Source organism: Suricata suricatta, chromosome 2 (genome assembly GCF_006229205.1).
Source record: "Suricata suricatta isolate VVHF042 chromosome 2, meerkat_22Aug2017_6uvM2_HiC, whole genome shotgun sequence".
NCBI classification, from domain to species: domain Eukaryota; kingdom Metazoa; phylum Chordata; class Mammalia; order Carnivora; family Herpestidae; genus Suricata; species Suricata suricatta.
Genome location: NC_043701.1, coordinates 151,532,619 through 151,555,323, shown reverse-complemented (window position 1 = coordinate 151,555,323; position 22,705 = coordinate 151,532,619). Strand labels below are relative to the sequence as shown.

The window sequence follows — 22,705 nt, the reverse complement described above, 5'->3', positions numbered from 1 at the left end:
TTACTTAGGAATGAGGTGAAGTGCTTGTCAGCAAATACAGTTTCTGAGATCATGTGCTAAGGAAGAGAATATGGCATTGGTATGCTGTCTCAGTTATTTATTGTTGCATGAGAAACCACCCTGTCACTTTATTTTATTGATTATTGTTCCTAATTCTGTGGTCAGGAGTTATGAGTGGTTCATTGACACAAAACGACCTCATTATTTATTTGGTCACACCCGGCTGGTGTCTGGGCCAGACTGAAACATCCAAGAAAGCTTTCTCCACATGTCTGACTCCTCAGTGTTCCTCTGCACAGTGCTCTCCTTCTTAACATGCTTAGCTTGGGCTTCCTGGAAGCATGGTGGGCTTCCAAGAGGGAGCTTTCCAAGCTATGAAGGTGGAAGCCACAGATCTTTTAAGGCTCAGCCTCAGAAGTCACATGTCACTCTCTGCTGGTAAAGATGAGTCACAAGCCTAGCCCAGAATAAAGAAAAGGGGAAGAGTTTACCTCTCAAAGACAGGATGGCAAAGAATATGTAGCTCCCTGTAGTCCACCACAGCTCATTAGGAGATTAGACTGTTAAGATGCCGAGAACTGGCTTCCTCCCAAGATGTACTTGACATTTCAAGAAGTTAATGAGAACTTATAGTGTAAAGATAATTTGCACAATTTTCTGAGACACCAAGTATGGCTTAAATCAGCAGCTAATCCCAAACTTGCTAAGTTTATAGAGAGATCTAAAAGAAGGACCAACTGGCAAGTGAATGAAATTACTGGCTGAAACCGTATTTCTTTTTTTTTTAAAAAGGCCTTTTATTATTTTAGAGAAATAGCTTAATTTTGTGAAAATTATATATGCTCATCATAAAGATTTCAAGCAATTATAAAAAACACAAGAAAGGAGCAAATCATCTAAACTTTCCCTGTGCAGACCAAAAACATGCTAACGTTTAGTGAGTTATCGTTTTGAGGTCTCTTTATGCTGCCATTCACTTAGTAGAATGGCTGACTTGTTGGCTGACATTATATATGTTATTCTAACAAAGTCTTAAAACAAAGTTCACTTGAATGTAAAAGAAAAATAAAATTTAAATGAAGGAAGTAAAAACCTGAAGTAAGGGCTATTAATTTTGGAGCTGTTAGTTCCTAAAAGATTACATGAAGATAATGGAAAAATATGCAACCATCAAAAAGTTGGATTTATGTAAACTATATGTTAAAATTTTATAGATAGTATTAGTTGTTTCTTACTACAAAAGTTGAAGTGATCAGTCTTCTAACACTGTATTCCACACTACTTTCCTCTGCTCCTGATTCTTGTGGCTGTGTTATTTTTACTTTGTGAAGTTGACTTTCTGGTTTTCTAATATAATTCCTACAGGTGTTTGTTCTGCGTTTAAACAGGTTCAGTGAAAATCATGGTTTCTTTGGTTCTAAGCTCTTCATTTTGATTCATCTTCTGGTTGGATGAATTTTTTCCCCTGTCTCCCGAAAAGATTTATGAGGACTGTATTCCCCAAATTCTTTCATGTTTGCGAATGTCTGCTTGTTGACTTTATAACCTTAAATAACAGGTATAATGTTATTGCACATTTACATCTTTCTAGATATTTTTGTGTTATGTTCCACTATGGAATGATGTTGCTTCAATTAGCCTGATTGTTTTCACTTCAGACATTTCTTGATTCCTTTTTTCATTGTAGATGCCTGCATACATCTTTCCATGTCTTTATTTGTTTCTTTTTGTTATTTTTTTAAGTTTACTTATTTATTTTGAGAGAGAGCAAGTATGAGCGGGGAGGGGCAGAGAAAGAGAGAGGAAGAGAGAGAAAATCCCAGGCAGGCTCTGTGCACTGTCAGCATGGAGCCTGATGTGGGGTTCCATCTCACCAACCACAAGATCATAACCTGAGCGACTGAGCCCCTCAGATACCCCGCATCTTTCCATGTCTTGAAGTTCAGTAACTTCACCTGGATAGGTCTTGTTGATGATAATTCTCTGTCATTTTTTCCAGCTGTGTTGTGTGTCCCTCTGATGATAATATTAACCTCTTTCATGGATTTAAGGAAAATATCCTATATTGTATCTCTGTGTACTTTTTATATTTTGCACCTCTATTTACATTTTGTTGTTGTCATTTTGTTTGTTGGGTTCTTTTGTTTCTTTGGGAGCATGTGTTATCCTTATGTTGTATTATATTTGTGTGTCCTCCTTGTCTATCATCTTCTGATTGCATGAATAAATTTTTCCCTCTGCATTGTTATATTTACCTCCAGCCTTCATTTCATGCCATTGATTTGCTTTTCAAGTGTGTTTATTCTATTCTTAGCTGCTTCTGATTTATCTGTTAGATATGAACTGGTGGTGTTTTGACCGCCACTTATTTTCTTAACTCTATAGTCTTTTTTTCTGTGTCTTTCTGCTGTTTCAACATTGCATCTTTGAGTTCCTGCTCTAGAGATTATGTATATATGTGACCCTTGAACAACACTGGTTTGAACTGCATGGGTCCACTTATACGTGGGTTTTTAAAAATTAAGAGTACAGTACTGTAAGTGTAGTTTCTCTGTCTTATGATATTCTCCTAACATTTTACTTTCTCTAGCTTACTTTATAGGAATACAGTGTATAATACATATTACATAAAAAAAATATGTGCTGACCAACTCTTTATGTTATTCTGGTCAACAGTAGGCTATTAGTAATTAAGTTTTGGGGGAGTCAAATGTTAATATGGATTTTCTGTGGCGGGGGGACAGTGCCCCAACCCCTGTATAGTTCAAAGGTCAGCTGTATTGTTGAGGTCCTTTTTTAATGAAAAGTGTTTGTAAGAAGACTGCTTCTAATATAAGGGTGTGTTTTCTTTTTAATTTGGGTTTTCAACAGTCTTATGTGTTCTCTTGCTTTCTTCTTCCACTGCTATTATTGTAGTATGTTTGTATAGTTGCTATAACATTTTTTCCCCATTTGGCTCATTCGTAACATGAGTTATTTAAATCTTAATGTTTCTTCTGACCTTGTGTAGTTGAATTCACCTGGACGTTCTGCCTTATTTGATATCAGTTATTTTCCTCCCTTTAAGCTACTTAATTATTGTATCTACTTTCCTATAGCCTGGGGTGTGGGGGGGAGAGTTGGGGGAGAGAAAGGGAGTGGACTTTACTTCAGCTGAATGAATAGCCCTTAGTGGAGGACTGTTCTTTATTCTGAATCCTTATTAAAATGTCCGTATCAGAGCACATCCCACTATGCTAAGGACTTACCCACCTTACGGACCTTGGTGTATCTCCCATTTCAATCTCAGGGCCTTGAAAGGTAACACAGTTTGGTGCCCCTTCTCCCCTTTGCTAAAATGATATGTTCGCGCTTCTCTTCTTGATGGTTTTTCATGGCTTTACCTTAGACTGGCTCCTTGTCACCTCAATTTACTGCAAGTAATACTAGTTAGAAATTTAAGAATTTTACTCTTACCCTCTTTCTTCAATACTGCTTCTGCAGGGTAGTGTGGGCTTAGAAGCCACTTAGTACTATCATAAAACAAAATATTTTTTTCCCTACCGGCACTCTTTTGAAGTTTTAAGTAAAGTTTTATGCCATTCCTTTGTTTTATTGTTGTTGGTAAAATTTTGACTCACTCTTTACCCTTACATTTCTTTCTTTTTCTGAGGAATAAAATTCTTTGGTGGGAAAATTCAGATGTTAGTGTAAGTTCAGATACAACTGAAGTGATTAAATATCAAGTATAATTCAGGGGTCACTATTACTCTCTTGCATTATTTATTTTCATGACTTTATGTAATTATCTAAAATTGATAGTTTTTGACTAAGAGTGTTACATATTAGGTAGCTAAAAATTGAGTTGACAGTAAGAGAAACTTCTGTTTTGCAATTTTTTGTTTTGTTTTGTTTTGCATTGAATGATGGAAAACTTGAGCAGAAAACAATTGCCTTACGATAGAGTACATACAGGATTAGGCTCCCTGGAAGGTCTGTGTCAGCTTCAGTAGGGAGCAAATAGGTCTCTGTTGAGCTCACTTGGTGGAAAACTTTCTGTATCCTTGGCTTCTGTTCTCACTGAGTATCAGTGGCAGGCAGAATTGTAAGGTGGCCCTGAGGTTCTCTTTTCCTTGTGTGTAGGCCCTGGATAATTTGTTCACCTTCAGTGTCAGTGGGTCTGACCTAATCAGGCGAGCTCTTTGCAGAGAGGCAGAGGGACTGAGACACGTAGTGGGTGCTTTCCTGCTGGCCTGGAAGATGCAACTTTGATGAGCCCGCAGCAGCCGCGAAGTGAACTCAGCCAACAGGCATGTCCGCTTGCAAGAGTTCTCCTCACGTGACACCTCAACCCCAGCCAGCACCTGGAGTTCTGCCGCGTGAGACCCTGAGTGGAGAACCCAGTGGAGCTGTGTCCAGACTCTCGACCTGCAGAACCGTGAGAACACCTACTGATTTGGTGTTCTTTTAAGCCACTCAATTGTGGTAATTAATTATGTAACAACAGTAAACCAATACAGTATATGAATTTTTAAAAAGTACTTCAGCTTTAAGTAAAGTGCTTTATTTTAATTGCCTGATTTCCTCCCTACAGGGAAACTATCATTTCTTACTTTATAATTTACTTTTTCGAAGAGGAAGCTTTTGTTATTCTGTTTCCAAATTTTATTGGGTTTTTTGGTGTTTTTCCCCACCCCCTCTCCTCTGCCCAGTTTTCTTCCTCAATCCTGGGGCCACAATGGGGAGTCTAGAATGTTTGCTGGTCCTGACTGTAGTTACAGTCTGGAAACACTGATGAGAATGGTTTCAAAGTGTAGTGGAGCCGCATTAGAACTGCGGTTTTAGAAAACAGGTCAATGTATAGGTGAATGGCCAATGGTAAGTTTGATGTGATCTTAAAATTTTACTTTTACTTTTTAATGTTAACCTTATTTATTTACATTCCCAACACTGCAGAATCGTGATGCGCAGCTCACCAAATTTCTACAGAGCGAATGTACTTATGTAACACACCCAGATAAGGAAACAACATTTCCAGAACTCTCAATTTCCCGTAGGCTCCCTTTCACTCGCTAACATCCCCTGTCCCCTCCAGGTAACCGCAATTCTTGTGTCCAGCAAGGTAGGTTAGTTTGCCTGTTGTTGAACTGTGTGGTTTTTTTTCTTTTTGGCTGTTTTAGCTCAGTATTATCTTTGTGAGAATCATTCATGTTGGTGCCTTAAGCAGTAGTTGGTTCACTCTTGTAGTTTTATAGAATTTATTGTGTAACTCTACCACAATTTCTGTACCCATTATACTAGTGTAGAATTGTATTTATTTTATTCTTGTGGAATGGGTTGGTTTCATTTGGGGCTCTTACCATTAGTGCTGCTATGAACAGTCTTATCCATGTATTTTGGAGTTTGGATGAATGCTCGTAGTATACTTAGAAGAATTGCTGGAGATTATATATATCGTATGTTTATATATAAGCTTTATGTGAAATATATATATACATTCTCAGCTTTAATAGATGTTAAAAAATAGTTTCCCAAAGTTACTGCATCATTTATACGCCCACCAGCAATGTATGAGAATGACACTTGCTTCCTGTCTTCACATAACACTTAGCACTGCAATTTTTATCATCAATGTCATCATCGTTTTTAATTGTAACCATTCTGGCGGGTGTTGGCGGTATCTCAGTGTGCTTTTAATTTCCATTTCCCCTCATGACTCATGATATTTAACACCTTTCCATATGTTTATTGAAGGCCAGTAATTTTTAAACTTTGGGTCATGATCTATTATTGGGTCATGAAATCAATTGAGTGCATTAAGACCAACATTTGAAAGACAGAGACATGCTGCAGACAGTAGAATAGCATAGAGGAGACTTCTGAATTGCAAATTATAATAGTAAGTTGCTATTGTGAAACTCTTGTTTCAATTTCATATACATAAATATATACATATCTGTGTCTGTATACCTACATATATATATATACATATGTATGCTTCAACTTCTTATTTATATACATAAGTCCCTGTGTACTGAGTGACTGTGAAAAATATATTTCTTATTATAAGAAATATTTGGTTTTATTTCTTATTGTCAGAAAGGTTTGCTAAACCCTGCTGTATACTGTACATTAAAAAAAAATCTGCAACTTCATTAAGACACAAACACCATGCTGGTCTCACTTGCACATAGCACACAACTGGGAGCCCGAACTGATAGCTGGCATAATGGAGATGTGACTCATGATGCTTTGCTGGGCCAAACTGGAAGCAGACCATTAAGATGAAGTATGTAAAGCAGAGGTAAAGTCCTTCATACAGCAAGAGTAGTCTGTACTTGAACAAGGGTCGGTTCCTCTGACAGCACCGCATGGGATAAAGAACACAATATCCCTAAACACAAAAAAGCCTTGGCCCTCCAGAACTTCTAAGCGAATCTCTGTTGGGGCACCTGGGCGGCTTGGTCAGTTAAGCGTTTGACTTTGACTCAGGTCATGAACTTGCCCTTCAGAGTTTGAGCAGCTCAGAGCCTGGAGCCTGCTTCAGAGTCTGTGTTTTCCTCTCTCTACCCTTCCCCTGCTCACACTCTGTGTCTCGCTCTCTCTCTCAAAAATAAATAAACTTTAAAAAAAGTTAGAATGAAAGAAAGAAAGGACGGAAGGAAGGAAGGAAGGAAAGGAGAGAATCTGGGGATGGCGATCTGGGAATCTGTGTGTTTCAAAAGCTTCTCCGCGATTCTGGTATTTTGACCACTTTGGGAACCACTGAGACAGGCTGGAGATGCCTGTGCATCTCACGTGTTAGGAAAGTTCTCAGGGAGATGGTGTTCTCAGTGTGCAAAACTTTTTTAAGCCTAACATTCCCCAAAGGGTAGTTCTCTCTTGTTTCTTTTACCCCCTAAATTATTATTCTATAGCAGCAAAACTCAGGAGAAGCCATTTAATTGAAGAACCATTATCTATAATTTCTATACAGTGAGAGTGGAAGACAGGAAGCAGAGTTCATTTGTTTTCTAGCCCCCCTCCCTAGATTGTAACTCCCTAACCCTCTTGTTCTACAACCCCGTTCCTTAATAGAGCCCCTATTGTGAGTTGCATACATGTCCTAATTATATCATACTTTGGTGCCTTTGTCTCTGAGATTTACTTTATTTTTACATTTGTGTACATTTTAAAGTTAAATTCTGAAGGCCTTATAAGCGCCCTGCTTTGTAATTAACAGTGAGCATGAGTAAGGTACCATAAAAGGTAGTGTGACAAATATTAAGCATGCATATTAGGGAATATTCAGAATCAATCTAGATTGCCTTGTCCCCTCTCACCAAAGGTAAGACTTATACTGTACAAAATTTGGGATAATGAATGTATAATTTGGACAAACCCTTCCTGAATGCCACTATTACTTTATATACTAATTATGTATATAAATGCCAGTGAGTTCTGTTTCCTTTGTGTGAATTTATGAATGTAATAAAACACTTATGGAAAGCTAATCAAATAACAGAATCTAAGATTTAATTATCAGCTTTTTAAAGATTTTATGAACCAGGTCTTCTGTATTGCCAAAATCACTTAGGTGACTTAGGAATCACAGAATCCTCCTTAATGTTTTATTGTATCCTCAGAATCAAAATGTTCTCTCTCTCTCTTTCTTTCTATACAGTTAACAAAAATTTAGCATAGAAGATACAAAGAGGGGCACCTGGGTGACTCAGCTGCTCTTGATTTCTGCTCAGGTCTTGATCTCACAGTGGTGGGATCAAGCCCCAGGTCAGGCTTCATTCTAGGTGTGGAGCGTGGTTGAGATTCTCTCCCTCTCTCTCCTTCTCCTCCTTCCTGCCCCTCTCCTGCTCAAATGTGCACTCTTGCTCGCTCTCAAAAAAAAAAAAAAAAAAAGAAAGAAAGAAAGAAAGAAAAAAGAAAGAAGAAAAGGAAAAATTATTAAAACTACTCAAATTTCCATAACTCAAATAACAGTGCCATTTATATTTGGTAGAATTTCTTCTAGACAACTCAGTCTACACACACAGACACACTCACTCATACAAACCTCTAGTTTTACATAAAAATAAATTAGTAAAATGTATGATGCTCTTGTCTTTTAGGGCTAGACATTGTTTTCTATCCACTTTTATGTGCTTTCATGTCAGTAAATAGTAAGAACCTCATAATTTTTAATGGTTACAGTAAACGTCCATAATTACATCTGTATCTGTACCTGCATGCATGTACCCTAATGTAACTAACCTCCTATTGATATTTATACTGCAACTTCCCCCTCTCTGTTATGTGTTTAGTTTACCTTCTTGCACATTTATCACTTTGCACTTGTACAGTTATATTCTTAAATTCCTGGAAGCCTGATGGCTGAGCCTAAAGGTAAATACTGATGAACGTCAGTTCCCAGACTGCCCTCCAGAATGGTTATCTCAGTTACAACTCCTACTAGCAAAATGACAGCGTGCTTGTTTTTCACACTTTCTCAATATTGGATTTTGTCTTTCTTAAAAATTGACAAATGGTCAAAAATTCTGTCATTTAAAAATTTGCATCTCTTTGATTATGAATGAAATTGTACATATTTCCAAGTGCTTGTTGGATATCCCTATTTCTTCTTTGTTTAACTGCTTCAATATCTTTATTGGGATGGTTTTGCCTTTTTCTCATTGGCCTGTAAGAGATCTGTGAATATTGAGTTATTGTTATTTGGACTCCAAGTTTGTCATTTGACTTTTTAAAAAATCTTTTTTTATGTTTTTTTATTTTATTTTATTTTTGAGAGACAGAGAGAGACAGCATGAGCAGGGGAGAGTCAGAGAGAGAGGGAGACACAGAATCCAAAATAGGCTCCAGGCTCTGAGCTAGCTGTCAGCACAGAGCCCGACACGGGGCTCGAACCCACAAACCGTGAGATCATGACCTGAGCTGAAGCCAGACACTTAACCGACTGAGCCACCCAGGTGCCCCTGTCATTTGACTTTTAATTCCACACACAGTAATTTTTAACTTAAAGTAAATGTCACTTGTTTTTATTTTTGTAAATAAAATTTTTGTCAAAAATTTCTCACTGTGTCACTTTATAGTTTTACGCTTTGGTATCATACTTAGGAATGATGATTGTCCTTCCAGGATTGCAGAAATACCCATATTTCCTCATAGTAGCCTTAGAGTTTAAGTTTTTTACATGATAATCTTTGATCCATCTGGGATTTATTTTTGAATAAGGAGAAAGATAAGCCAGTTTTATTTTTACTTACCCCCATTGCTAGTCAGTCGTCAGACTTCAAGAGTACATACCTAATTTCCCACTGTTTTAAAGTCACTCATTTCCTTGCATTATTCCCTTATATATTTGAATCTCTTCTGGGCTCTGTTCTGTTCAATTGACCTGTCTATTTCTGAATAATTATTACTGTGTTTTGTTTCTGTGGCTTTACACTATTTTTTTCCTTGTTTTATTTTTGAGAGAGAGAGAGAGAGAGAGCAGGAATGGTGGAGGGGCAGAGTGAGAGGTGGACAGAGGGTCCGAAGTGGGCTCTGTGCTGACCGCAGTGAGCCTGATGCAGGGCTCTAATCCACAAACCCTGAGATCATGACCTGAGCCGAGGTCAGACTGAGCCACCCGGGTGCCCAGGCCTTACACTTTTTTTTTTTTATGAAATAAGTATCCCTTCAATGTTCTTCTTTTCTAGATTTTTCTTTTTCCATATTTATTTGATGAATGTAAAAATCATTTGGTGAAATTAAGAAAAGCCCTGCTGGAAATTTCAAGTAGGATTGTATAATATTATTGTATAATTATATTTTCTGTGTGTGTGTGTGTGTGTGTGTGTGTGTGTGTGTGTATGTGTGTATATACTTTGTATATATATATTTTTTGTAAATTTACATATAGTTGTAAAATCAAGGGAATATTGGCTCTTTCATAATACTGGGTTTTAGTTTTTTAAAATGTCCCTTTGGATTCAGGCATTCTCTTAGACCTTTCAGTAGCATTTTATGTGTTCTTCATATAGACTCTGGCATTTAAAACATTTAACTAGATATTTTAGTTGATTGTTGTCTTGAATAGAGTTATTTCCTTTCATAGTGTTTCTCATAATTGATTTTAAAAAAACTATTGACTTTTGTTTATTTATTTTATTTCCAGACACTTTAATGAGCACTCAAACATATTTTTAAATCATTTTTTGGTGGATTTTAGCCTTCAAATGTCTCACCAGGTGGTACCCAGGAGACTAAAAAAGTAAATATAATTGCCTTACCATAGGACATGACTTGAGAATGGAGTCTAAAATAGGAATTTATGGAATATAATTTGTACATCCAGGAAGGACCAAATGTGGGCTGACCTCCATGTAAGTCAAATTAGGTATATTAGAATAAATAAGCATGCTGTGCTTATGAGATTATTTAATATTGTGAGATGTTCTTGGTACTCAGTCTCTCAGGGATAATCTTTGTGAATTCCATATTATTTATGTGAGTAGAAGAAAGGCTGAATTTAATTAAGCCTGAAGATAGAATTCCCTGTTTAGGTAAGGACTGTAGGAAGAATGGAAGGGAAAACAACCAACTTCTTCAACAATAGGAGTCTACAAGGCTGTGGATTCCAGGCTTGCTGATTTTTTGTATAACCCCACAGATAAAATATAAATTTTCTTGTTGAGAGTGATCCTACTTCTTCCTTCTGGTAAACACCCACGGGCCCTAACTACCCACATCCCAACCCCCCAGTAAGTAGGTGTAAGATGGTCTGACAGTGCCATCTGGTGGCCACCTGGGGAACTGTAGGAACTGGTCTCTTCCTGTTGGACGTCTTGCCTGGGTTGGTATCCTGGAAGCTAGATCCAGGCTTGGGAACAAGCAGCTTATGCCTGTGGCTACAGGCAAAGAGAGAAGATAATCAAAATCCAAGTCCTGGCAAAGGCTTGCTGGGGGAGCTGGGAAACAAGGAAGACGCCAAAAGGCTACATCCACAGGAGTTGATAGCAAATATGAGATCTGAAAACAGAGCTCTGCAAAGCAGTTACAGCAGGAAAAACCTGAACCATTCATTCCTGAACAATGAATAGATATATGTTCATTTTTAAATGGAACATCTTAGAGCAGGGATTAGCTTAACCGTATGTTTCTAGTTGGTTCCAACACCTTTCTTCAGGGGTTTCCTCATCTATCTTTTATTTTTATTTTTTATTGTCCTAAAATTTTTTCCCCACAGCTTAAAACTCAGATAATTTCGGATAAGTCCAAATGGCAAAATCTGCTCCACATTCCCTTTCTTCCTCTCTCTTTCTCCTCTTCCTTCCTTGCTCCCTACTTCATTTTCTCTTTTCCCTTCCTTTTCAGCTCTAATTCTTGCCTTCTCAGGAAATCCTTCGTTTTTCTCATCCTTCATTCTGTTTGAGAGCCAAAACCTAGTCCTAAGATTACCTGATAAACCTCGGGATAGTGCTTGTGGGTTAGCTTTATCGGGGAAAGGGACCTAGAGATTGTGAAATGTGTAACTTGTGCCACTGACCCCCGAATCCTTGGAAAGAATCAAGAAGTCCCTTCAATATTCCACGAGGCTCAGTCCTCCTGTTCAACCCAACACAATTTCCCCAAGTGCCTGCATTCAAGATTTTTGTCTCTTGTATTCACAGCCGTGTCCCCAACTTTTAAGACAGCACCTGGTATGTGGAAAGAGCTTGATTAATATTTGTGGAAGGAATGAATAAATACTCTTGATGAATAAACAAATATGGCGGGTTCCTTTCTACTGATATTTCAATTTTAACTTGTTATAAGTGCTGCAGTGATGCTGATTTTCATTGGGAAAGCATGGTTTCGACTTTTGTGGGATAATTTAAGCCAAAAACGTGAGGCTAATGTCTACCACAAAACAATTATTTCTAAAATTTCAACCTACCAACTGAGACCCTTTCAGGAGATAACCTGTTGCTAAGTTGAGGACTCTCCGCCCTTCCTTTTCATGTGTGAAGAGTGCATCTTTTATAAACACCCATGAAGTTAAAGAAAAATGACCTGCTTTTACCTGTCTTGGCTCTTACGTGCTCTTTGCATCCCCCTCCCCCTCTGCAAATAGAAGCTAAGGCCTTTAAATCCAGAGAAGAAAACAAATTTGTAAACTGGAAACCGTTAAACATTTGGTAAAACATCTTGCCGTGTATGTTCTGTTTGCTGAGTCTCTTTTGCATTGGAAATCCTTGATAACAGAGATGGAGAAATATTTATTCTCCATATAGAACTAAGCACGGAAAAAACGTTGGCTTTACCTCATGTTTTTCAGAGTTGTGCCCCTTTTTTGTGATCCTTCTCAGGAGAGGAGAGACGAGGTAGGCCGTTTTTATTTTATAGCTTGTTCTTTTGACATTGCTCTTGCGTGCGAATTTTCTGGGCATAAAAAATGATCACTTGCTACTTTCCATTCCAAAACTCTAGGATTTCCTTAATGTCTCACAAATCTCTGTGATCTTTAGGAAATGCTTTCGCTACAGTGCAAAGGGGAATTTAAAATGAATTAAAAGCTTGTCTGAATTAAGACAGCCCAGGAGATCCGTGGGTGTGTAATATCAGAGTGTGGTAGACCTCGGTTACTTTGTGAGGATGTGTCACAACATCCCACGGCAGGCTTGACATTTTGTTCCCAGCTGACTTCGGTGGCAGTGGGGGTGGGGGGACAGTGGGCGTTTAATCTTCGGTTCATTGACGGCGTGGAGTAGGAGAGGCTGCAAGGTGTACGGAGAGCGTGGCCTAGCGTCGTCGTAGAGGGCTCCCCAGCTGAGCCCTGGCAGTACCTCTGGCTAACTGCGAGGTCGGGAAAGAAGTAGGTAACATCTCGGAGCCTTAGTTTACCTCTCTGTGAAATGGGAATAATGACACCTGCCTAGAAGGGCCGTCCTGAGGAATGGAACCGCTGGGTGATGCACCTGGCTGGTGATGCTTCTCGCTGCTCAGTGGGGTCATAGAGTCACATGTTCCTCTCCACTTCTCACCTAGGTACCTTGGGATCACGAGGCCGCTCACGTACCCGGTGAGGCAGAACGGGAAGTGCATGGCCAAAATGATTCTCTCCGTCTGGCTTCTTTCCGCCTCCATCACGTTACCGCCGCTCTTCGGATGGGCCAAGAACGTCAACGATGACAAGGTGTGCTTGATCAGCCAGGACTTCGGCTACACGATCTACTCCACGGCAGTGGCGTTTTACATCCCCATGTCCGTCATGCTCTTCATGTACTACCAGATCTACAAGGCCGCCCGCAAGAGCGCCGCCAAGCACAAGTTCCCCGGCTTCCCTCGCCCCACGGAGCCCGACAGCGTCATCTCCCTGAACGGCATGGTGAAGCTCCAGAAGGAGGTGGAGGAGTGTGCCAACCTCTCGAGACTCCTCAAACACGAAAGGAAAAACATCTCCATCTTTAAGAGGGAGCAGAAGGCAGCCACCACCCTGGGGATCATCGTCGGGGCTTTCACCGTGTGCTGGCTGCCGTTTTTCCTCCTCTCCACGGCCAGACCCTTCATCTGCGGCACCGCCTGCAGCTGCATCCCGCTCTGGGTGGAGAGGACATTTCTGTGGCTGGGCTACGCCAACTCCCTCATTAACCCTTTTATATATGCCTTCTTCAACCGGGACCTGAGGACCACCTACCGCAGCCTGCTCCAGTGCCAGTACCGGAATATCAACCGCAAGCTCTCGGCCGCAGGCATGCATGAGGCCCTGAAGCTCGCCGAGAGGCCCGAGAGAGCCGAGTTTGTGCTGTAAGGTCATTTATCACTGGTTTCCTTTTCTCCCCCCACCCCTTTGACGGGACTTCTCGAAGCATGTCACAGAGGGCTAGCCGATTCTCTACCCAGCAGATCAGATTAGAATCGAGAGTACTGTGGACTCCAGGCCTCCCCTCAACAGAATTCCCAATCCCCAAAGCCAGAGCCGGGTACTTTGCGGGACTGGAAGACGGGACTGATCTGTCGATGACTTGCATGGTGTGATGGACAGGGAAGGTGCCGTGTCCCATCCCTTTCCCGTAAACAACATCCAGATCATGTCCCGGATCTCCTGTGCTTGTAACATGATTGCTTTCAGTGCTGTTTCTCTGACATCCAGTAAAGCTTTTTTGATGACCTCATCCTTCGCTGATAAAGGCGTTTGAGAAAGGGAGCAAATTCACACAGGCTACAGGGAAGCAGCCTGCACCAAGAGAGCGGTTAGCCGGGGAACGTGCCAGGATGAGGCCGAGTCTTGAAGGCTGCAGAGCTTTTAGGAAGCGCTGCCCACCCTCGGGGGAGGAGGGAACCCGTGATGGCGCTGAGTCTGTCTAGGAGGCCTCAGTGACCTTCCCAGAAGCAGTTGCAGTAGGTGCTGGGAACTGAAAGAGGATTTGCGGAGGGCCAGCTGTGATTCGGAGGTGGCTGTTTACCGGCAGCCCACACCTGGTGAGTTTGGTGTGTAAAGAGACGATAGAGAAGGAGACGTGGAAGGAGACGATAGAGCTCATTAGGGCTGTCAGCTGGTCACACCACAGTTTTGCTTCAGGGGCGCCTGGGTGGCTCAGTCAGTTAAGCATTTGGTTTCGGCTCAGGTCATGATCTCACAGTTCGTGGGTTTGAACCCCGCGTCGGGCTCTGTGCTGACAGCTCAGAACCTGGAGCCTGCTTCAGATTCTGTGTCTCCCTCTCTCTCTGCTCCCCGCCCCCCCCCCCTCATGCTCTGTCTCTCTCTGTCTCAAAAATAAATAAAACGTTAAAAAATTTAAAAATAAAAAGTAAATAAATTTGAGGCAGAGGCCACATCCTCCTGTTTGAAAGCTGTATGAGGGCGAAGAGATTGGGGTGAGAAGATGGAAGGTGCTGGTGAGAGAGAGAGAGAGCAGAGCAGTGTTGGCCGTGAAGGGGGAGGGGGGAAGGGAGCAGCCAGAGAACCACGGGCCGCCGTCTTGTCCAGGCCCTTCATTTGGCAGAAGAGGTAACCAAGCTGGAGACCAAGGCAGCCCCCAGTAAGCTAGTGCATCATCTGAATCTTACTTCTGTGAACTCTTCATGTATTACATTCCTATATGTAGTAGATGTGACAACATATACATGTATGTAATATATGTAGTATGTGTAACATCTGTGCCAAAAGAGCAGCGCAGCTCCAGGAGGACACCGAAGTGCCAGAGGCTCCAAACCTAGGATACCCCACCCCCAGCCCCCAGCCCCTCCACAAATGGGACTGAAAACCTCTAGGATCTCCGCCTGTTCTCTGACTTCACCAACACAGCATATTTGCCTCTGGGGCTTTAGCTTTTTATTTGGAGATTGTTTGCCAGTTAGTCTAAGACAGAGGTCAGTGAGCTTTTACTGTGAAAAAGATGATAAGTGTGTCAGGCTTTGCCAGCTGTAGGTCTCTTAAAACTCCTCCTCTCTGCCTTTGCAGTGAGAAAGCAGTCAGAGACGTAAGTAGCCAAATGAGCATGGTCCTCTGCCAATAAAACGTTATCTACAAAAACAAGCAGCCAGCTGAGTTTGGCCCACAGGTCATAGCTTGCTGCTCCCTGGTCTAAGAAAATGACTATCCTCTCATGACATCTCTTTGTTTGATTTAGTGGGATTGATTTTATTTATAATTACAGAATCTGAAAATCGTTTGGAATGACTGGCCTAAATATACATTAACTTCAGGAATTTTTTTTAAGTTTATTTATTTATTTTGAGAGAGGAGAGAGGCAGAGAGAGTGAGAAGGGAGAGAAAGAATCCCCAGCAGGCTCTGCACTCTCAACCCTGAGCCTGATGTGGGGCTCGATCTCACTAACCATGAAATCATGACTTGACCTGAAATCAAGTGTTGGACACTCAACTGACTGACTCACCCAGGCTCCCCAACGTCAGGAAGTTTCTAATAAGAGTTGGAATAGCTGCTAATTTAAAAAATCTGTACCAGGTAGCTTTCTAGTCCATCCAATGTGTGAGGACTCCTTTTTAAATTCTTTCTTATAACTCTACCCTATATTGAAAAGGATGCAGAAAATGCATTGATGTCTCTCCTGTCCTGCGTAATTTCTATGGGACAAACCGAACATAAACATACACATATGCACCCTCATCCTCTTTGTAATAAGAATGACAGAAAGGTGGCAACAGGAAAAGCTGTAGGATTCAAAGCAGAGGAACATAACTCAGAGCTCACCCTAACCCTGATCAGGGAAGACCTTGGAGGACATGGGCTCGCGTACGTCTCTGGAAGTAGTCAAGCATTTATAGCTAGAGCAGAGTAGAAATTAAAGACAGCAGGGGGCCTCATGCAAAGGACAGTCTGGCTGATGCTAAGCATTGGGGTGCGGCAAGATTTGGAGATGACAACTGAAAAATACAATGAGATTAAATTATGAAGGCTCTTCCATTCCAGCTGGGATTTTGCCCCCAGGGCACATGTGACAGTGTCTAGAGACATTTTTGGTTGTCACAGTTGGGGGAGGGGAGGACCTACTGGCATCCAGGGGGTGCTGCTAAACATCCTGTAATGCAGGGCAGCCTCCCTCAGCAAAGAACCACCCCACCCTCGATTCTGACATGTTGATGTTGCAAAGCCCTAGTATGGACAGACATAGGCCGTTGACTCAATCTCTGTAAATAGGAGAACAGGAATCGTCAAAGAGACAGACTGATCCAGGGGTAGAGGCTGGAAGTCCAGTCTCACCAGTGGCTGGTTTTCTCCGGGAACATTTGAGGCCTACTGCAGGCAAAGGGTGACACCAGGCACGTCAGGGGACAGGAAGATGAGTAAGTGAGCAGGCTTTGGCTCCGGACGCTCACAGTCCAGTGGGCCAGGCTGGCCGTGGACATGGTGGTGAGAACAACTCACAGTTCTTCTGGAGTTTCTGGAACAACGGTTTGTGTCAAATCCCCAGCTCACAGCAAACCTTCTCGGGATCCTTGTCCCCACTACCTGTGGGGACCTCCAGCAACCAGACTTGTTGGCCAGCCTGTAGACTCAAGGTTCCTCCCTCCAGTCTCTCCAGCCCTTTCCTCCCTCTCTGGCTGCTTGTGTTCGAATTTCGTTCACTTATGCCTCTAACTCTGCCTTCTTGGCTCTATTTTTCCCCCCTACATAGTAGTTTCCTTCCTTCTCTGTGTAAACAGTCTACTAGATTGTGTATTGCTACTTCCAGACATCTACCCCTTTCTTCCCTTTTTCTTGATCAATGTAACAAGAGACTCAGGAGCCCAACAGGCACTAGGGAATCTTCCTTGGTGTAGGGAGTGGATAGAGAGAAAAGCTCTGTGAGCTTCACTGGTAATTTTAATTCACTTCTAAATTATAACCTTTGTCCCTTTTTCACAAGTATTCGAATCTGGTAATACAAAACCAAGTGTGATAATGTGATTATGTGAAAGCAGGGATCCTCTGTTTTTCTTTTTAATTTGACAACCTTATCTATGGATTTGCTTTGAATTGCCGTCAGTTATTGTCACGTTGTGACAAGTTTGGTTCTTCGACACCATTATTGTGAACAATATGGAAAAGCAATTTATGACATACTTCCATATAAAGGAGTTTCATGAAGTTGTTCTGAAGTAGCTCCCCCTGCCCCTCTCCCTTCTTCTTGGTGATCATATTGTCTTTCTCTTCAAAAAAGTTTTATTATCCGTGTTGATTGCAGTGGTGAGCGATAGAATCATCTTGGGTTTCTGTTATGAGTTCTGTCCATCTGCGGCCCCATGGTCCGTGCTGAAGCTTTGGAGTTCAGGGTGATTCTACTGTTTCCTTATGGAAACCAGTGATAAAAACAAACACAAACACAAACAAAAAAACAACAACAAAAGGGATCCTAGCAGAAACTGGAAGACCCTGAAATTTTGGGTGTCCGTGGTGGGACGTTGCCTTAACGGCAGAAGCAAACAAAAACTTTGTTATTTCAGGGATTCCTGCACACACACCCTCCCTCCACCATGGTAGTATTTTCCTCATCATTAACTAACTGTTGGGCTTTTTATTTTTATTAAATCGTCAGTTAATAATAATAACAGCTTGTTTGCATCATGCTTTGCAGCGGCCTGCATTTTAACTTTGAGATATCTCTTTAGGAAAGGTGATGGAGTGCCTGGATGGCTTACTCAGTCAAGTGCCCAACTTTGGCTCATGTCATGATCTTGTGGTCTGTGGGTTCGAACCCCATGTCGGGCTCTGTGCTCATAGCTCAGAGCCTGGAGCCTGCTTGGGATTCTGTGTCTCCCTCTCTCTCTGCCCCTCCCCCACTCATGCGCACGCGCGTGCTCTCTCTCAAAAAAAATAAACATTTAAACAAATTTAAATAGGAAAGGTGGGCAGCTGGCCTCTCTTGCTTTTTCTAACATATTGGTCTGTACTCTGAGTAGATGCACACTGCACCAGATACCATCAAGCGTACAGGCGGGTATACAAGAAAAATAAGCCTTGGGGGAATGTTTTAGGGAGAAATCGGAAGGAGGCGGTATTTGGAGTGGGCCTTGAATAAAGAGCAGGACGTTAACAAGAAGGGACTGCAGGGGTGGGAGTAAAGCTGAGTCTACTCCTAGCAGATGGGACAGTATGGACAGAGGGGCACAGATGTGGAGGGAGGTAGACAGGGAAACTGGGGCAGGGGTGCAGCAGTACTGGAAGCTGGGGAAAGTCAGCAGGCAGGGCTAGGTGGGCAATGTGGGGAGGGGCAGAGATGAAGACTTTGGAGCAGGAGTGAGAGCAGGACTGCAGTATAGATGGGGCTCACAATAGGAGACAGGAGTGGGTTAAGAGAGCAATGTGAAAGTGAGGTCTCCTCCCACAAGGACCCATATTAGGAGGGTGGCATTGAGACAGAATTTGGTAGTTGACTGGCAGGCGGGTGGTAAGGGAAGGGACCTGGGAAATGGTGCTACAGGCTTGAGGACTGGAGGGATTCAGTCCATTTCACAAACGGATTGAGTAGAGCTGCACTGAGCTGCAGAGAAGTGCAGTCTCCCCTCTGTGTTGAGCACTGGCCAACGCCCCAGGGTAAGAATAGGCGTGGAGCATCACCAGGGACACAGTCTGTTTCCAGTGTCTTTTCCCACAAACCCAGGAGCCCAGAGCTGTGGGTTTGAGCTGAAGCATGGCTCTTCTCTTGAGGCGCCATTCTGTGAGGTGACGGACAAAGCAAGAGATGATGTCTTATGGAGAAACTGATCCTGTCACCAGGAAAAACCCATCTGTCCCGTCTTGAAAACCAAGTGAGAATGGTACTGTCGATGAGATGGGGAGGCAAAGCCTGGGGTGCACTGCCAGGCCCCCAAACCCCGATAGACCTAGGTCTCAAGCTCACATGTAGCGTTTGGTAAGTGGAGTCCTTTGAAGGTACAGGGTTAGGGGAGAACGTGGCTCTGCACCAAGAAGAGTCTTGTCCTCAGCTGTTGGCCAAGACTTCTCCGTGACTCATGCCTCTTCGCTTCTGTAAATCCGAGAGGAAGGAATGAGGGAGATGGGGGTTCCTGGCTTTTGTACACGTGCCTTTCTATAAATCACCTTCCGAGGCTTGAAGGGAGGGACACTCCTCTTAAGTGGACCTCATTATTCTTTTCATGTGGGGCGAGCACAGCAGTATTTTGCAGGGAGTTTTGAGAGTGGAGGCATCTTTACCTGCAGCTGTATTATCAAAGTGAATTTCTAAATGGATTATCTGGGGCTGATTTGCAAATGTATTAAGGCCCTGGCAACTTATAGAAGTTATAAAATTTATGAAAAGAGCCACAGCACTCTCTCTTTCCTTTTAGAAAAAACTCATCTACCCCCTTAGAAGCCACAACTGATTCAAATTACTGAATGCTGTAAAAATTGAATCCACCCACCACAAAATGAAAACTCACATTTACGGTTCTGCTAAATCATTTTCTTGTCTTCTCTCTCTCTCTTTCTTTTTATAGACAAAACTCGGACTACTGTAGGAAAAAAAGTCATGATTCATGATCAAAAGTGGAATAGCAGAGATGAAATAACCAGGCAAGACAGAGGTGGAAACAGTGCAGTCATTTGCTGAGACTGTGGCATGGAGCGTGGCTTCGTCCTTTCCTGGAATGGCGGAAACGTGACAAGCAGGGTGATCTTTTGGACAGCGTGTATTATGAGGGAGATGGTGACCTCTCCTCTTTTTCTGTGGCTCTTGTGTGCCAATGAAAATAGTTCTCAGTTTAAGGCCGCCAGATCAGCTCCGCGGGAAAGCATACAGAGTTGAGTCTCAGAACGGAAACAGTCTCTGGTGCTGTGTGTGTCCAAGTCCGTACAAATGGAAGAAAGTTCCAGCGCTCACTTCCCATACTTCCGAGTCTAGGCATTGTGGTGAATATTCAGGAATCACTCACGAGACAGAATGTATGTTGTGGTAGGACAGAGGGTGTTTTTCCAAGCAAACTGTGGCAAGCGTAGTGTTGAGTATGTTGCATGTCTGTGTTAGAAAACAGAATCTCGTCATCAGCTAATATAAATGATTTCCCAGAGCAGTGTCTGGTTAAAGCTTTTGTCAAATAGTTTCACTTTTTCTTTTTTGCAGGGTCCCTGTGACTTCCCCACCAATGTATTTTTCTTTGTTACCTCATTGATTGTTACGGTTTAACTCAGGAACAGATCTCAGGATGGAGAGGATCATAAAACCTGAATAGAGCTTTTTCTTGCACTCACACTTCTGAAGGGTCCTGAGAGATGAGGGGGACTCCTTCTGAGAGGAAGGCTGTGTACCCGGATGAAGAGTGGGTGCTACCTACCCGTACTGTGTTCCACCATGGTTACTGGCACAGAACTTTGGGCTGTCAGGTTCTCACAGAGGCAGTGGGCTCACGAGCTGCTCCATAACTGTGTCCTTTGGGGGAAGAAGTGTGGGAACAGTGGGGTTTCCATGAAAGGTTATGCTTTCAGAGACAGAGTATCAAGATGTTAATTCTTTGTGAGCAGCACTGTATTAAAGTGAATGGTGTGAGGTAATGCTCAAAATCCCATTCCGTTCCTTCAGGAGGGTTCGTTTTTGTGTTCTGTGTCATCCTAAATCAAATGTGTGCCTGGCCAGTTCTGTTCTTCTTCCCTCTCTCTTCCCAAAGCGGTAGGTATTAAGGGCAGGTAAGGAAACAGAAAAGGCCCCTTTGTGGATGGTATTATTTTTTTAATGGTACTAGTTAATATGTAATGAGACAGGAAGATGGCGGATCAGAAGAGTACCTCCAAGGGGAAGAAATGAACACAGACCTTCATTTGATAAAAGAGAACTGACAGAGAAAATTATTTTCCTACAAGAAATGTAGCTGTCCTCTCCCAGGAAAATGTGGAATTCCAACACGGATTACAGATTTCTTCAGCTTTCACTGACATTGCATCTCACCAGGCACAAAGGGTCTGGAAGGGGAGGTGGGCACCGTCCCTTCAGACAAAGCTTGTGCAAATTCCTGACCCACAGATTTGCTAAAGTGACTGTATATACTTACATTCATAATTTAAATGATTAATTCTGGTCAGATAAATGTTGTTAAATTTGAAAATGTTTTATTACATCACATCAAATAAAGTTTATTTGTAGCTGTAATAAAGCAACTTTAGTAATGATTTTTAATTGAAGGCGTGCTGTCATGAATATTGCTGTATGTGGACTCGCAGAAGGGCGAGCTTTGTAGGTTTTGCTAAAATCCTAACAGGTAGTTAAGCCAGTCTGTATTCACTGCATGTCACTTGTCACTTTTTATTTTTTTTAAGAATGACTGTTGGGTCCTTGATTTGATTATTGGGCATTCATTGGGCTCCTGTGATGTTCAGCACTGTGGACATCGAGGGAACAAGGTGGGTAAGGCGAGTCCTTACTTTTCAGGAGTGTGCCAGCAGACTGAAGGCAGATGTTCCTCGGATCGTCACCGTATCACCTAGAAAGCGCCATGGCACAAGACAAGGCTTTATGGTTAACTGGATTGATTCAGGTTCTCAAATGGGTGTGTTTAATTTTTAAAAGAAAAATTTTTAACATTGATTCATTTTTGAGAGACAGAGCATGAGCAGGGGAGGAGCAGAAAGAGAGGGAAACATAGAATCTGAAGGAGGCTCCAGGCTCTGAACTGTCAGCACTGAACCCGATGCAGGGTTCGAATTCACTGACCATGAGATCATGACCCGAGCTGAACCTAGACGCTCATCTGACTGAGTCACTCAGGCGCCCCTTTTAATTTTAAAAATTTTGACCTTCATTATTCAAATGAACTCTTTATCACGACTGATTTGAATGCCTGGTTACTGAACTCTCTGCTTTATTTTGGTCACATGTGCTTTACATGCCTGGGGGCCAATTGAAAGGGAAAACTAGAAGTCAAGAGAGAATGAGAGAAATATCAAACACTTTGTACCATTACACACATGACATCATTTGTGCCAAAGGTGCAGCTTTTGTTTTACCCAAGAAGTGGGAAAATCGCTGAGATAAGCACTTTACACATATTTCATGACTGTTCAGCGAGAATGACTGTTAGAACTTACCTCTTGACTCAAGAGTGTTAGCCGTCACCCTGTGAGGCTGGTGTTGTGAAATGGTGCTCGGGCAGGTGAGTACATGTGACCTATAACTGAGTGTTACCTTAGGGTTTAGTTTTACTGTGTAAATATAAAGCAGGGGCACTCCTAGAGTTCCTGGGTTTCCTGGAAATTGTTTTCATAAAGCCTCTAACACTGTTCCATGTGCTTAAGATGATTGTATTTGTTTCTGATGATCCTATTTCCATGGAGTTTTA

General features: G+C 42.1%; 1 protein-coding gene across 2 annotated transcripts in view; it reads left to right on the top strand.

The window, feature by feature from the left end:
• Positions 1 to 21,546, top strand: part of HTR7 (5-hydroxytryptamine receptor 7) — an 85,058-nt gene extending 63,512 nt beyond the window's left edge. The window contains exons 2-3 of one of the 2 annotated variants that reach the window (XM_029932210.1): positions 12,982 to 13,740; positions 19,877 to 21,546. In XM_029932210.1, coding sequence (XP_029788070.1) covers positions 12,982 to 13,740; positions 19,877 to 19,919 — 802 coding nt within the window. In that variant the 3' untranslated portion in view covers positions 19,920 to 21,546. Of the gene's footprint in view, positions 1 to 12,981; positions 13,746 to 19,876 lie in introns of both variants that reach the window. The other variant, XM_029932211.1, reaches the window with a different exon arrangement.
• The last annotated feature ends 1,159 nt before the right edge of the window (positions 21,547 to 22,705 follow it).